Genomic DNA, 13999 nt, shown 5'->3' with positions numbered 1-13999 from the left:
CCCAAACAAACATTATATTTAATCCACTCGGATTCAATAATTAGACAATTCAAGTGAACACACTTCATTTATAGATAATAAAAGTGACATTCAACTGTGATGTATGTTCTGCAATTTATTTATCATTCTTGGCAGGTAATAAATGCTCAGTTCATTTATCACACAATTTGCACAAAAACATTTTATTATACTGTTTTATTCACACACATTTTTTAAAAAGACACATCCATGTCAGAAATCAGGCTGTAGGAGTGTTATTCCTTGTGTTATATTTATTTGCAAGTCTTTTCCACATGTTCCACAGAGAGACTCGAGCCATGAGAAAGGTGATGGTTAAGTTGCGGCGGTACCATTCCCTGGTTGAGAGAAAGATTGCAGTTCAGTTCAAAGTTGCACACAGCTACAGCTATAGACGCAGTTAAAAATGAAGAAGGCAGAGCAGTGATTTCAACTGGGAGAAAATATCTCCCACCGCATAACTGAAACACAAGTAAACATGCTTTGCAATGCAAATTTATTTTCCAAAAATGCTTGTTCGTTGTTTGTGAAGCGAGTGCCGACTTAAACCTTGACGATTGAATCCCAAAGCCCCAGAAGATGGAGATGAACCCCCACCCACCAAGAACCCAGAGGCCTTCATTGATGTATAAAAACGTACTTGTTATAATTTGCATGTCGAGTTCTGTTTTTGTCCAAAAAAGCTTTATAAAACGAAGCCATTTCTTCACTGCTCAGGGCTCGTCGGTGACCTGAACGAGTACAGAAAAATAAACTGTCAGGTTCATTTTTTAGATGAATCTTTATTCATGATTTGAATATAACATGTTTTAAACCACACTACTGACCATACTGCAAAGTAAGACTACATTGTAATCTGCCTTGAGTCTTACCTTGCTCATCTCGCAAGGACAATCCCTTTGACTGCAACTGTGAGATGATGAAAGCTTGTTTTTCCTGCAGAGGGTAAAACAAATTGTAAACAAAAAGACAACATGGCCATATTTGAATACAATGTTACAGTTGCCTTTATACAATCAAATGCTTAAAAAAATTACAGTGGTACCTCGGTTCTCCACCACAATCCGTTCCAGACGGCCGTTCGAGAAGCGATTTGTTCAAAATCTGAATCGATTTTTCCCATTACAATGAATGGAAAAAGAAATAATGCGTTCCAAGCCTTAAAACAGGCTTTTGTAGGAGTGAATGTAGAGTGTCTGCTGCAGGTGGCTGTTCCTCTATGTGTGTGGCCGCTGCATGTGGGAGGGGTTGCCGAGTGAGTGAGGTCTCTCCAGAAGTGAAGAGGTGCCCGGTGCGTGTCCAGCTCTGAATGTGCGCTTCTGTGCAGCTTGGCTGTGACAAAGTCATAAATTAAGTCACGCTCTGTCCCAGACTCGCCTCATCCCTGTCCCAGCTCCAGCCCACAACAGGACATCAAACCCTGGAGTGGAGGTGTGGAGAGCGAGCGCCTCCCCTGTGACACTCTACCACGGTCCAGTGCAGAGACATGAAAGGTTTTACACCTCAATATGAAGAAAAAACAGTAAATGTAGCTAACGGAACACGTCTGCATGCACAGGCTGCGTTATACACAATAACAAAGCGCGTTGTGGGTCAGCTGATCGGTCCACGCACGCATGTTTTGTCCGGCTTTTTTCGTGGTGTTCGAGTTAGACTTAGACTTTCTTTATTGTCATTGCACAAAAACGTATCACTATATTATGGCAACGAAATGTCGGTCTGAGGCCACCGGTTTCCAAAAAACGGTTTTCCTCCGAAATCAGAAGCAAAAACATCTCGAAATTTTTGTTCGAAGTCCGGGACGTTCGAAAACCGAGGTACCACTGTACATATATTATGAGCTTACAAAGCGTTGGACTAATGTTACTATTTACTTTGGTTCTTCTGCCCTCTACTGGTAGAAACACAGACGTGCATATACACAACCACATTTACTGCCATGTGCATTAGTCCGAATTTTTTTTAAAGCATTGCTTCCTAATTGCTCATAGAAAGGTAATGCATATCAATGCACTGCAACAATCAAATTAAGACATGCAAACAGTTTGACTCCAAGTGGCAAGTACAGACCTTCATGAACACACACTAACACTAAAAGGTTCAGGTGTTTTTAGGAAAAAAAAAATCTAAATTTGTGTTGGCTGAGGATGTCATCCCCATTTTAATTCACAAAACTTTTGTAGTATCGATAACAGTTTATTTGCGCTGTTGCAAAACCATGACAAGCGGACCATTTAAAGAAAACTAACCTTGCTGAAAGTTATGTTCTGCTTTGCCCAAAAGGTGTGGTTCCAGTCTTCTGTTTCTTGCCTCAGGTGTCTGAGACGTTTCTCAAGTTCAGTCTCATTTTCAGGGGTGCGATAGATGATCGGACGGAGGTTGGACAGTTGATTTGGGGGTCCAATCCAGTCATGTGTGGGACTGGCTGCTGGTTTGACTCTGGACCTCTGAAAGCAGAGCAAAACAAAAGTCCATTCGATTTCCAGTGAATTGTTTACCGAGGTAAAAATGCTCATACGCACACAACAGCATTTTGTTATTTCAACATTACGCCGGTAGTTTAAAATATAGAATTAATAATACAATATTTCCGCATTGCTGACGTCACAGCTTGGTTCAACGCAGTGTTCTAAGCGTGAGAAATACGTATGACATATACAACAAATAGTTACAGAAACATCATAAACACACGCACCTTTTGTTTCTTGTCGTGTTGCGGTGCAGAGTTGGAGGAGCTGCACCGCCGTATGTGCGCACACCATGGAGTTTGATAAGCTAGCGGACATATCAAACTCCGTCTAAAGCATCCGGCAGCAACAGACACCATATCGTCATTCAAACACGAATAATTCAGTGCGAATATTCAAGAGTTTTCGCCCTTGTATGTGTCAGCCGTCCGAGTCACGTGACACATTTCTTGCTCTATTAAGTTGATCAAGCGCTCTAAATCTTTTTATCGCCACCTAGTGTTTGAAACTGGCGCCCACACCCATACCTTCCTTATCATGAACAGCAAGTCGAAGACATGAACAATTAAGATTTTTTTTTCATCCTCCTTTCTTCATACATTTGTGGGGGAGAACTACTATAAGTAAAATACCCAAAGAGAAACTTTGCAGTATGTGTGACATTAATCACTAGATACTTGTGCTGCATGTAACAAAGACAAAGAGATGGTGTCATGTGGTGTTGTTGTTTCGTGTGGCCTTGAACAGTTAACACTGGTTTCATATGGTCAAGGTGATGCACCGAGATATGAATTCAAATGGCGATTGTAACAATAAATGCTACAATCACTCAGAAAGCAACCAGCCAGATAAGAATTCAATTAAGGAAGTACTTGAACTATAGACATGTTGTGTATGTGTGACGATGTGCACCTTTACCCCCATCCAGTCCTCATTTAATGTTCCTGTGTCCTGAATGATTTGATCACTCTGCCACAGCCTTCGTGAACCTCGAGACATCGGCTCGTGACGCAACAAAACAAGTAAGTTATACAGAAATCAAACAACAAATATGAGCCAAATAATATTTGACTGAGGCACGTTGGACTTGCTGTTGAATTAAATACTATTAACTGTGAAATTCAAAAAGTGTGTGGAGAAATTATGACATTTGTATTGTAACTATTTCCTGGCCTGTTGTAGGATCCCTGAATCTTCAGGAGCTTTTACATATCACTATGACGCAGACCCCAGCCAGACCTCCAGATTCCTGATAACAGCTTGGGCTTGGTCTAACTGTAAAACACTGTCACTGCCACACCAGAATGTTGCAGTAGTGAACATGATCAAGTGGTCTCTGGTGCCCGGTGAGCGTTCAAGTTTATGTGTTTAAAAACAATAATAAACATAGGAAAAGAATATGATGATTAATACTGTCAAACGTAACTATTCTTATTATTCTCCACACATTTTTTTACATTCATCTACTTTATAAAACGGTAAAACGGGTTGTAGTGAATGGACACAGACTTAAAACAATATCTGGAACATTTAAAAGTTAAAAAAATTAACGCGTAAAGTCTATGTTCAATGAAATGTAAACATGTCGCGTATGTTTATGCTGAGTTATTCACCATCTGCATCTGCTTAATATTTGTATTGACGCTCGACCCGCCCATGCAGCACCATCTACCGGCACATTCTAGAGCACAAATGGAGCGCTCCTTTGTTGGACGAAAACAACAAACTCTCCGTTCATCTTAAAACGCTTTATTTTCGCCAGTTTACCAATATTTATTTATATTTCTTATTCTGCTGGTCAATTTGAATGTATCAAACTCTTTTAAGGTTTATTAAAACAAGTCTAGCCGTCATGATTTGACCAAATTGATGCTATGGGAACTCCGGGATAGCTCGGACCTTTGAACTGTGAAGTAGCTGATAGCTACAAGGTACCTAGGTGGGCTAATGTTTAGCTTAGACCTTAGTCGCGAGGAGATACGCACTTTGCCGAGCGGTTCAGATGGCGGTCCGGTGGTTATGTAGGTAAGTATGGGCTTAAACCACAACCTTGGGGCCATAATGTGCTTTAAAAATATCCAAGTTTTGAGCCAAGGTGGGGCTGAGTCAGGTGGTCGTTGACAAAAGCTGTCACTGGGCAGCAGTCGCGGAGACGCAGGTGTTGTGCTGACCCGGAAAATACATTCCATATGTTTAGATCATCGCCTTGGGGGTTGGATAGTTTTAAAATATTGAACACTATCTGGGTTGTAGTTTTTTAGAGAGGCTGTGGGAGGGGCGTCACCAGCCGACCGCAGTGGTGCTGAAGCTGACCGGAGCATCATCACCTCCGTCCGCTTTTACTTGGACCCGATTCCTTCCATCACGACCTTCCGACCGATCCGTCTCTGGCTGATGGAAGTACGCATTCAGTAAAATGTGTGCCAATGTGTTCGGAGTCTTGAAAAGGTGAGGAAGGAGGTTTGTGGGCTCGACACGTTGCGCTGTGCCGGGGAGGGTGGGTGCCTCTCCGGATGATGCTGTCAGGTGCGTGCGTCTTTTCTGGAAGTCGGCGTCCTCACGAGCGGTACTTCTCTCGGATTATCGGCGGTGACATAATGCGCAAATTCGTCCAGGAGCTGCGAAACAGGCGGTTAGTACCTCGATCTTTTTCACATGGCGTTCAAAATCACGTCAGTCAGTTGTGAGTTTGTGTCTCGCGAATCTCACTAAGGGACGATGAGGTGTTGCCAAGCTGACAGGGGGAGAGATGAGATTATCCTAATAAATACTCCCGATTTGGACGCTTTTGCGTGGCATGCGTTCGTTCTAGCAAAGCCCATCCCATCCATAGAAGTACTAGACGCAGGCATGATTCTTTCTGCATGACACAAAGGTATGTATCTAAACACTAAAATACATTGGTAATTGAAGTTGCACAGGGTGAAGCTGGTGAAGGACTCAACACTCACTGTCATTTATTGAATTTAGAGAGATGGTGGCCACGGGGAGAAAGATTATATTTGGATTGTAAAGAATAAAAGGAGGAACAAAGGTGTTTGTGGGGGTGAGTAAGTTATACGATACGTTAGGGTCAATAAAACACAGACTTATTAGTCCTGCGTTACTCATTTGTGACAAGCAAGTCTTTAAGCGGCGTCACTGAGCTCTGGATTTCTTATAATATAAAATCACACCATGTAAAAAATAGGTGTCAAATTGTAATTTTTAATTGGTGAGTCAGTAACAGGAGCTAAATATAATAAAAATATGATCTAAACAGCTCTAAAAACCAGTGAGTATAAAAGCTAAGTACAGTGGCTGCTGTGTTTATAATATTAGCTTATGTACCTTTTTCCCTATACCTATCACAGAGTGGCAGAGGTTGTGCGTTGTTTGTGTTTGTAAACTAACGTCTTATAACTCCAAATCTGACAAAGGTATTTCAAGTTATCCGTGAAGGGTTGGTCGGAAATGAGCTAACGTAGGAGGGATTTCAGTTTGATGCCATTTTGTCAGTTTGTTTGTACTTGCGCAAGTTTCAAATTTCCCCCTTCGTTCCATATGGGGTGGCTGAGCAGCTGGTCACATGACCAGCTCTGGTTTCAAACAAGCGCGAGTTGGAAAACACAACATGCATTAAATCACTGAAACTACGGTGACAAAGTGCAGATTTAACAGCTTTTATTTCCTGTTGATAGGCCTCTATTTTATCATGCGCATAAGAGAGCCATAATGCTACTGCCACCTGCTGGTCTGAATATCTTCAACACCAATTATTAACAGAAAATGCATGTAATATTGAGCAAAGAAAAGTCACAGTGTGTGTGGAGATGAGCAGCTTCCTGGAGGGATACGCTGTCCCAGTGCCTTTGTAGGCACTGTACTTCTGTTAATGTTGCATTGTGTAGTAACATTTACGTTGTAGTTGTGGTGATCTGTCAGTGATTGTTTCACAAAGCAAAAAAAAACAAAACAACAAACCAGGCTACAAAGGTCGTCTTTTCATTGATGTAGATCTCCTTTACAGTACTTTTCCAGCCCACCACCTACTATTGTCGAACAGTTCCAGGCGTGCCACTCTGGTTGTACTCTAATCTGCCTCAGCTTCAAACGGTGGCACACAGCGACAGTCGCATGAAAGACCTAGTTATTTTTGGTGTGTTTCTACGGTGCAAATCTGAGGCAAAAAGTATTGTGACGGCCATCATCTTGATAAGCGCTCGCCAGCCACTGAATGCACCAGGGATTGTCATGAGAAAGGGCTCAATATTTGCTATTTAAATGATTCTCTGCCCTCAATGATCCGTGTGCTGGACTTGTTTTTTTTTCTTGCAATATTTCAGAATACATTCTGCAGCTCGAGGCGAACTGTGACACTAAATCCTCCTACACTAAAGTGGAGATTCACTGATGGCGTTTTTTTTTTTGTTTTTTTTTTCATATTCTGCATGTTGCTCTGTTGCTTTTATTCTCTCCTGGGTGCTTGATGCTCCTTGGGCAGCTGCTTTCTTTTTCACCTATTGTTAAAATGGTCTGTTGAACCGGAGAGAAATAGATCTCAGGCTAACTGTTATTTATTATTCTTTTATTTATGCACTGGTCAGTGTCTTTAATGACTGTTTGTGAGCACCACAGTTGTTGACAAACGTCATGCTGCGGATGAGTTATTGTGCATTATAAACAGGCCATGTCTCCAAGCTGACTCCCGAATGGACTTTGTTTTCCGGCCCGTGGCTTTGCTAATAAAGTCAGCAGCAATTCCTGTTTGTGATTAGGCATGAAAAAATGCCCTGGATCTGGTGACTCAGTAGCTGCTGCTCTGATGTGTGTTTGCTGTTGTCGGTAGTGAACCTTTAATAACAAGAAGGAGGGGTCTTTTCACTGCCTTACCAATTGTTTAAAAATATATTGTAACTAAATGGTAGCTTTTTTTAAATAATGCTCTCACTTTTTTCAGCACTTTTGAGGCAGAGGTTCAACAATCCTCCTCCAAATAAGTCCAAATGCACTGGCAACTGTAGCTTTAAGGCAGAAAGCTATGGAGAACCAGTCTGAGGGCAGGTGCCCAGTCATTTGTTGAAAAATAACCTTGCAAACTCCAGCCTGAAAGGGGCGCTCTAGAGTTGATGGAACATTTTTTTCATCTTGTTTTGAAATATGTTGGATCTTGGAATGTATGTTTACAGTTGTAACCTGCTCCTCTGCTCTACATTGTTCCAATCTTCCTTCCCGTTTCCTCATTCGCAGCCTGTTTGGGAAACCCTTTGATGGTGGGAAGCGAATGGACCATGGCGTTCCATCCCAGCAGCAGCCGCAACACCCGATGGATCCACACCAGCAGCCCACTTATCATCCCCAGCACCCGGCCATGAGGCGTCTGTACGAGATCCAGAAGGAAGTGGCCTCTCTGGGGCCACAGGTGTGCACCTTCAGCGGGCTGCAGAATGACCGGGACTATAAGCGGCTGGAGCGAGACCTGACCCGCCTACTGCTGGACGTGGACCAGGTGGACACGGAGGGGAAAATGGAGCTGCAGGGGGCGAGGAAGCGGGCGGCGCAGGAGGTGGAGGGCCTTCTGCGTTACCTAGAGGAGAACGCGACTCACCCGTCGCGCGTCGCTATTGAGGACCTGAGCAACAAGGCGCGGCAGCTGGTGGAGGAACGCGTGGTGGCGCCGCAGCGTTGTGGCGGAGTGGCAGAGATCAACGACGAGCTGGTGGACGCCCTGCAGGAGCTGATCCTGAGGCTCACCCAGATAAAGACGGAAGGGCGGGTCCCTCTGCGGAAGGCGCGCTACAGGGCGCTGACACGACTCTGCGCCGTCCAGGATGTGCTGGAAGGCCGAACGCCGCAGCAGACTCTCTCGCTGCCGCTGTCGGGGGAAACCCACGAGGCGGTGAACCGCATCAACCAGGTGATGGTGAAGGTCAGCGTGGCACGCAGCCAGCTGGTGGCGCTGCTGATGGGCCTGAGCGGCCGCGACAGCTGCACGCATTTGTCCCGCATCCTGACGGAGATGCAGGTGGAGCTGGACGCGCTGGATGTCTCCGGAAACGCGGCCATCCGGAATTACCGGAAGCAAGTGGTGGAGGAAATCAATGGGCTGCTGAAGCACCTGGACCTGGAGGTGGAGGGAGACGACACCCGCAGGTAGGCGCCACTCGTCACGATGACGCGTTCACGGTCCGCCTGTAATACCACCCTCGCCCCGCAGGTACGACCTGGCCCAGAACAACTCCATCCGTGAGATTGAGGCTGTGCGGGCTCATGTGTCTCACCTGCGAGAAGGTGTCCTGCGCCACTGCATGGTGGGAGACATGAGCTTCCGACCCAAAGCCGAGCTGCAAAGCCTCCTGACCAAGCTGGACCAAGTGGACACCGCCAAGAATCCCTGCATTCGAGAGGCCCGGCGTCGAGCCGTCGTGGAAGTCCAAGCCATCATCACCTTCCTGGACCTGCGCGAGGCTCTGGTGTGCCGCCAGCCGGGCCCCGCCGAGCACCCTTCGCACCGGGCCGTCTGGCTGGTCCTGGGGAGCCTGTCGGACCTCCAGGCTCAGGTGCTGGGCTTCGACGGGAAGCGCGTCGACAAGAGCTACATGATGCTGGAGGAGCTGTTGACCAAACAGCTGCTGACTCTGGACGCGGTGGACCCGCAGGGCGATGAGTTGACCAAGGTGGCGCGGAAACAGGCGGTCAAGTTCGCCCAGAACATTCTCAACTACCTGGACATGAAGACAGACGAGTGGGAGTACTGAGGAACTTCAAACCACCCTGTACATAAGACCTCGAGTTCCCAGAATGCACAGCAGCTTTATTTTGGCGGCTTTTCTCTCCAAGTCCAGACGACTTTTGTGAAACTCCTGTGCGACTGAGTGTGACTTGTCTTCTGTAGTCTCTGTGTTCGTGTCGACGCCTGCTGCCGAAGCGCTGGAACAACGCCTGCGACCACAGTCTCATCCTCCAGAACTGCTCTCAGATACACGGCTAAACTGGGCCGGATCACTCAGAAACGGCTTCACTGTCTGACCTGATTAAGTCGTCTGTAACCGCTCCATGTGAGGGAAAGAAAATCACCATGACCTGGTTTAGGAGACGTGTTCACTGCAGCTCCGAGGTTTCACTAACTGTTGCTGTAGTAGTTACCACCAACTCATCACTATATAAAGCTTCTTTTGGATGGAATGACCAGCTTTGAATTCATGGCCATGATTTGGTATCACAACACCAACCACAACAGTCAGTACAACACTAAAAGTACTCCAATAACTAGTACAAAACTGGCAGTCAGCTACTACGACTACTACTACTACTACTACAACTACCCAATGCTACTATTTCTACTACCACTGCATTTATCAGAAAAGACTCCCACTACTACAACTATGTACTATAACTACAACCAACATATTTAGGAGAGCATTCAGTCCAAATGTCAGTCATTAAAAAAATAAATTATAAAAAATTACAATTATTACAGCGAGTACATCAATCCTGCAAGTACTACAAGTACTGCGTATGGTACTGCTAATATGACTAACCAAAATCGTGAAATCTTAATCAGTCTGACTACTACTACTAGTACTACAAACAGGGTTACTATGACCGCAATAGTCAGTACTACTAAACTACTTCCATCCTTGGAATACCACAACTACTATTCTAAAAGGAACTCAAAAGCAACACTACTTGCACTACAACCAAAACAACATTTCTCTAGTGATAATCACGACCAAAAACTACAAGCAAAGCTATTGCAATCACCAGCAGCAGCACAACTACTACTACTACTACTACTACTGTGGGACCCACATGACCAGCAGCTGCAACAACACAAGTATGTCTTCAAGTATAACAAGCATTGACAGCAACTGCAGCTCCAGAGTAATGACAACTAGAGGAATATGAAGGACCAGCTAAAGTGTGTTTTGATACACAGACACTGTTGAAACATCCGGCCTCTCCTGTGTCAAATCCTGGACAAAAAGGTAAATTCAGAAAACATGAAGTATTTTCCTGCCACTGCTCATCTCGGTTGTGACTTGGCGAGGGCTGAAATAGATGCGGGAACAGGTACCGTGGAGCTTTCTCTGCTGCTTCGTCTTTGGTTGCATTCGCCCTTTTTGTAGAGCTGTGAAGGAGGGTGGTGCGAAGGAAGGAAGGAAGTGTGAAGCTTTTATATCCCCAGCCGTGACGCGTCAGTGCCGGAGGGATGGCGGTCAGGTCCCCCAACACTGACTGTGATCTCACTCAGCTGAGCCTTGTGGAACTGTGGAGGATGCAAATCTGTGCCTTTGTTTTCTCCCCCTTTCTCTAGTGTGAAGAGTGACTCAATAGTGTTGGGAAAAAAATTGCACTATTTGCTGTTAATTTAGGCTGATTCCCATCAATATTTAGATTCCAATGGCTGATCTATTATGGGCTGTGTTGACACACGCGACGGCTCACCCTGCAGCAGCATGAGTCATCCCGCATGGAGCCGCCCTTTTGCTCCGAAGCCGTTCGGGCAGATGGATCCTGATGGAGGAGAACAGTCATGACGAGGATCAAATCGTATTATATCACAGCTCCGTGGTGACCTTTGGAAAAATCTATGCCGGTGTTTTGTAGAGCTGCGAAATGAGCCACATAACTGATGTTCACCACTTGTTTTGTAGCTGCTTTACGTCACTTTTGAGTTGCACAAAAGGGGTTGTTCATCTCTAATACTGAGATGATTTTTTTAATTTTTTTTTTTTTATGGACGATCCTGTCCTGTTTAAGGGTCGTGAACTTGAGTCGGCTTCAAACAGCTCCAGTTGTGCAGGGGTGGAACTGCTATTATTAGTGTCACTGACGTTTCGGAGCACATCAGTGTTGCATCGTCTGAGAAGAAAAATGGCCTCTCCGTGAAAACCACTTGTTCCTGACACGCGCTTGAAAGTTAAAAGCCAGATCTGGTGGTTTGACTTTAAAATATTCAGCAGCAACATACAGACTGAGAGGAAACATGAAGTGTTTTTTTTTTTTTTTAGCTGAACTTTTGTTGAATGTAGTCGCTCAAGAATGTTTTATTTCATGCAACCAAAGTCGTTTTATTTAGACCTGCAGTCATGATGGTTCGGATTTGTTCTGTAAGGGTGGCAATTTTGTAGCTTGACCTGAGCCATTTGAATTTCAAAATTTAGGTCCTAAAAATGTCTAAATTTTCAACTCTTTGTAAAGGTTTTTGAAGTTTTCCAAAATAAGAAAAAAAAAGTCAAATGTTTTTATATTTAAAAATTAAGTAAACAAAAAAAAAGTCAATTGAGTAAAATAATTTTTTAACAAAATAAAAAATATAAAAATTGGAAACAACATATGTAGATGTAAACAAAAAAAAGCAATACAAATAGTTGAACTGAGACGAATAAATATTTAAAAGTCGTGACTAAATGTTTTCCTGGAGCCTGTGAGATGAAAATGCAGGATCCCAACTTCATGTGTTGACACTTGACTCTCCTGGGGCTGGATCACCAACATCCACGATCTTAGCAGCGAAAAGTGCCTCTTCGTAACAACAGCAAATAAAACAAGCACCTGAGTCGTCTGTAGTTTCTCTAGCTCCACATCCGTCTTCGGAAGTTTCTTTATTGAGCTTTAAAACAAGCACACACACGCACCGTCTTCGCAGCTTTGCCTTCCTCTCTTGCGAGATTATAAAACTATGGTGTTTTCTTCTCTTTTCTGATCTTGTCTGTAAATGTATTGACTGTCTGGCTAAAAGAAAAACAGGAGATGAACATGCTGTGTGGATGCTTCTCGGTTGTGAGTGTGTATCCCCACTATGGAATAAAGATGTGTCTCCATCAGAGCGGAGTGTGTTGTTCATCCCCGAGAGAGGACGGGAAGTGCTCACTGGAAGCTTGAAAGGAGGAGACTCTTCTGGGTTTTATTTTAAGAAGAATGTACACCACCATCATGGATGGATGGGTAGCAGATATCTCACGCTTCACAAGGTAGATCCTGCTGGAGATGGGCATTAAGATGGGCTGCCGCTCCTAGAGACACTGAAAAGGTGGGGGGCGGGGGGTCACTGCGCCTTGCTCCAGGGCACTTTGCTGTTGTTACATCAATCCAATTGACTTTAAGGAAACAGCTTAATGTCAGGGGTCGCGTGCACCACCTTGCTGCCCCTGTAGGTGGAGACACAACTTCCCAGGTTGACCTTTCTATTGTGTTCTGAAGGAGATCCAGGGATACAGGTTGATAACTGGCTGTCACTTGTTTGACTTCAGTTGAAATCACCAAATGAACAGAGGCGGTGGTGACACATGTTGCAGTTCTGACAGCAGCCGACAGGAGGCGCCAGCGGCTCGGGGAGGGTGGAGAGACCCAGTCACAGCCTGTTGGTGATGAGAGCAGACGGTGGCGTGTCATCGCTTCTCCGATTACATAACACGGAGGTGAGGTTCTGTCGGAACATTCTGATGCTCCGCCACAGAACCTACAACCTACAACCCCTCCCGATCCATTCCAACTGGACTCTCCTCTTCCTTTTCACTGTCTTGAGTCTTGCTCACCATGACGTACCGAATCCCACTAACTACCGACAACTGTGGTCCATTTATTCCGATATACTATTTATATTTAATCTCTTAATACCTATTTTTTTGTTAAAATAGTGATTGAAAACATTTTGATCGTCATGTTTTCAGTGACATTCAATGTTAAATTCAATTTTTAGGACGCGATCGGTACAATAATAATAATAGTTTATACTAATAATACTAAGAATTAATAATAGTAACAACACAATGTAATAACAATGTGAGAGTGGTTTAAAATAATTTGCATTGTTTAATAATAATATAATTTTGACACACACACACACACATATATATATATATATATATATATGTGTGTGTGTGTGTGTGTGTGTGTGTGTGTGTGTGTGTGTGTGTGTGTGTGTGTGTATTCACAATAATGGAAACGATCTATTGAATGCTAAGTTTAGCAGCATAATTACCCTCTGGTTTTCTTCAGGTTCATATTTGTTAAACATTTTGAGACAACAATATAAAGCTCTTATCGACCGCATGAACTGGATTCGGCCTCGGTGCTGGTTTGATACGTTAGGTTTTCACTGGCTCATGAAAGCGCTCCCATCTCGTACACAATAAGTCCCATAATGCTGTGTAACAGATTCATTTCTTTGGGCAGGTGAGCTAATTTAAATAATGCACCTGCGTGACCCACATAGGTCACGTGGGTTTCTTATCACCAGGATGGCCGAGTGGTTAAGGCGTTGGACTTAAGATCCAATGGACAATAGTCCTCGTGGGTTCGAACCCCACTCCTGGTAGGGCAGAGGCTTTATCGGCCTCTTTATTAATTATTAATCTGGCTTCCTTCAGAGAAAATGCTTCATTGACGACACATATCCGCCGTTTTGAGTTCAATGGGAGGAAACCCGGTCATTTACGCTGAGCTTTTGTTGCTTAGTTAAGGCTTCTCCACGCCTCTTTCAGTGCTCAGGTGACGACAGTAAACACGAGGGCGACCAGAAGGTGGCG

At 44.3% G+C, this 13999-nt stretch overlaps 2 protein-coding genes and 1 non-coding gene across 7 annotated transcripts; 2 read left to right on the top strand and 1 right to left on the bottom strand.

The window, feature by feature from the left end:
- Positions 1-114: 114 nt before the first annotated feature.
- LOC128747667 (cytochrome c oxidase assembly factor 8) lies at positions 115-3169 on the bottom strand. Its single transcript, XM_053845714.1, has 5 exons — positions 2714-3169; positions 2268-2465; positions 891-954; positions 659-749; positions 115-356 (listed from the first exon to the last, which is right to left on the bottom strand). The coding sequence occupies exons 1-5, from the start codon at positions 2843-2845 to the stop codon at positions 239-241; spliced, it is 603 nt and encodes a 200-aa protein (XP_053701689.1). The 5' UTR covers positions 2846-3169; the 3' UTR covers positions 115-238.
- Positions 3170-3238: 69 nt separating this feature from the next.
- bag5 (BCL2 associated athanogene 5) lies at positions 3239-12444 on the top strand. 5 transcript variants are annotated; one of them, XM_053845713.1, is made up of 3 exons: positions 3239-3508; positions 7716-8618; positions 8683-12443. In XM_053845713.1, the coding sequence occupies exons 2-3, from the start codon at positions 7750-7752 to the stop codon at positions 9221-9223; spliced, it is 1410 nt and encodes a 469-aa protein (XP_053701688.1). In that variant the 5' UTR covers positions 3239-3508; positions 7716-7749; the 3' UTR covers positions 9224-12443. The 5 variants fall into 5 exon arrangements, with proteins under 5 accessions (XP_053701688.1, XP_053701686.1, XP_053701685.1 ...); XM_053845711.1 differs by lacking the exon at positions 3239-3508 and adding an exon at positions 3990-4511; XM_053845710.1 differs by lacking the exon at positions 3239-3508 and adding an exon at positions 4519-4934 and having other exon boundaries at positions 8683-12444.
- Positions 12445-13705: 1261 nt separating this feature from the next.
- trnal-uaa (transfer RNA leucine (anticodon UAA)) lies at positions 13706-13788 on the top strand. Its single transcript has one exon. It is a non-coding gene; the product is annotated as a tRNA-Leu (tRNA).
- The last annotated feature ends 211 nt before the right edge of the window (positions 13789-13999 follow it).

This window comes from Synchiropus splendidus, chromosome 16, assembly GCF_027744825.2.
Source record: "Synchiropus splendidus isolate RoL2022-P1 chromosome 16, RoL_Sspl_1.0, whole genome shotgun sequence".
Lineage (NCBI taxonomy): Eukaryota > Metazoa > Chordata > Actinopteri > Syngnathiformes > Callionymidae > Synchiropus > Synchiropus splendidus.
This window is presented reverse-complemented; position numbering and strand designations above follow the sequence as displayed.

Bases quoted from the DNA above. Each gene is read 5' to 3' on its own strand.
- bag5 (XM_053845709.1), top strand. From the start codon at position 5,000: ATGATGCTGTCAGGTGCGTGCGTCTTTTCTGGAAGTCGGCGTCCTCAC. The intron at 5,119-7,715 runs GTTAGTACCTCG...CCTCATTCGCAG, and splicing joins CAGGAGCTGCGAAACAGGCG to CCTGTTTGGGAAACCCTTTG. The intron at 8,619-8,682 runs GTAGGCGCCACT...CTCGCCCCGCAG, and splicing joins GAGGGAGACGACACCCGCAG to GTACGACCTGGCCCAGAACA.
- LOC128747667 (XM_053845714.1), bottom strand. From the start codon at position 2,845: ATGGTGTCTGTTGCTGCCGGATGCTTTAGACGGAGTTTGATATGTCCG. The intron at 2,466-2,713 runs GTGCGTGTGTTT...CTCTGCTTTCAG, and splicing joins AACACGACAAGAAACAAAAG to AGGTCCAGAGTCAAACCAGC. The intron at 357-658 runs GTACGTTTTTAT...TCTCTCAACCAG, and splicing joins CGACATGCAAATTATAACAA to GGAATGGTACCGCCGCAACT.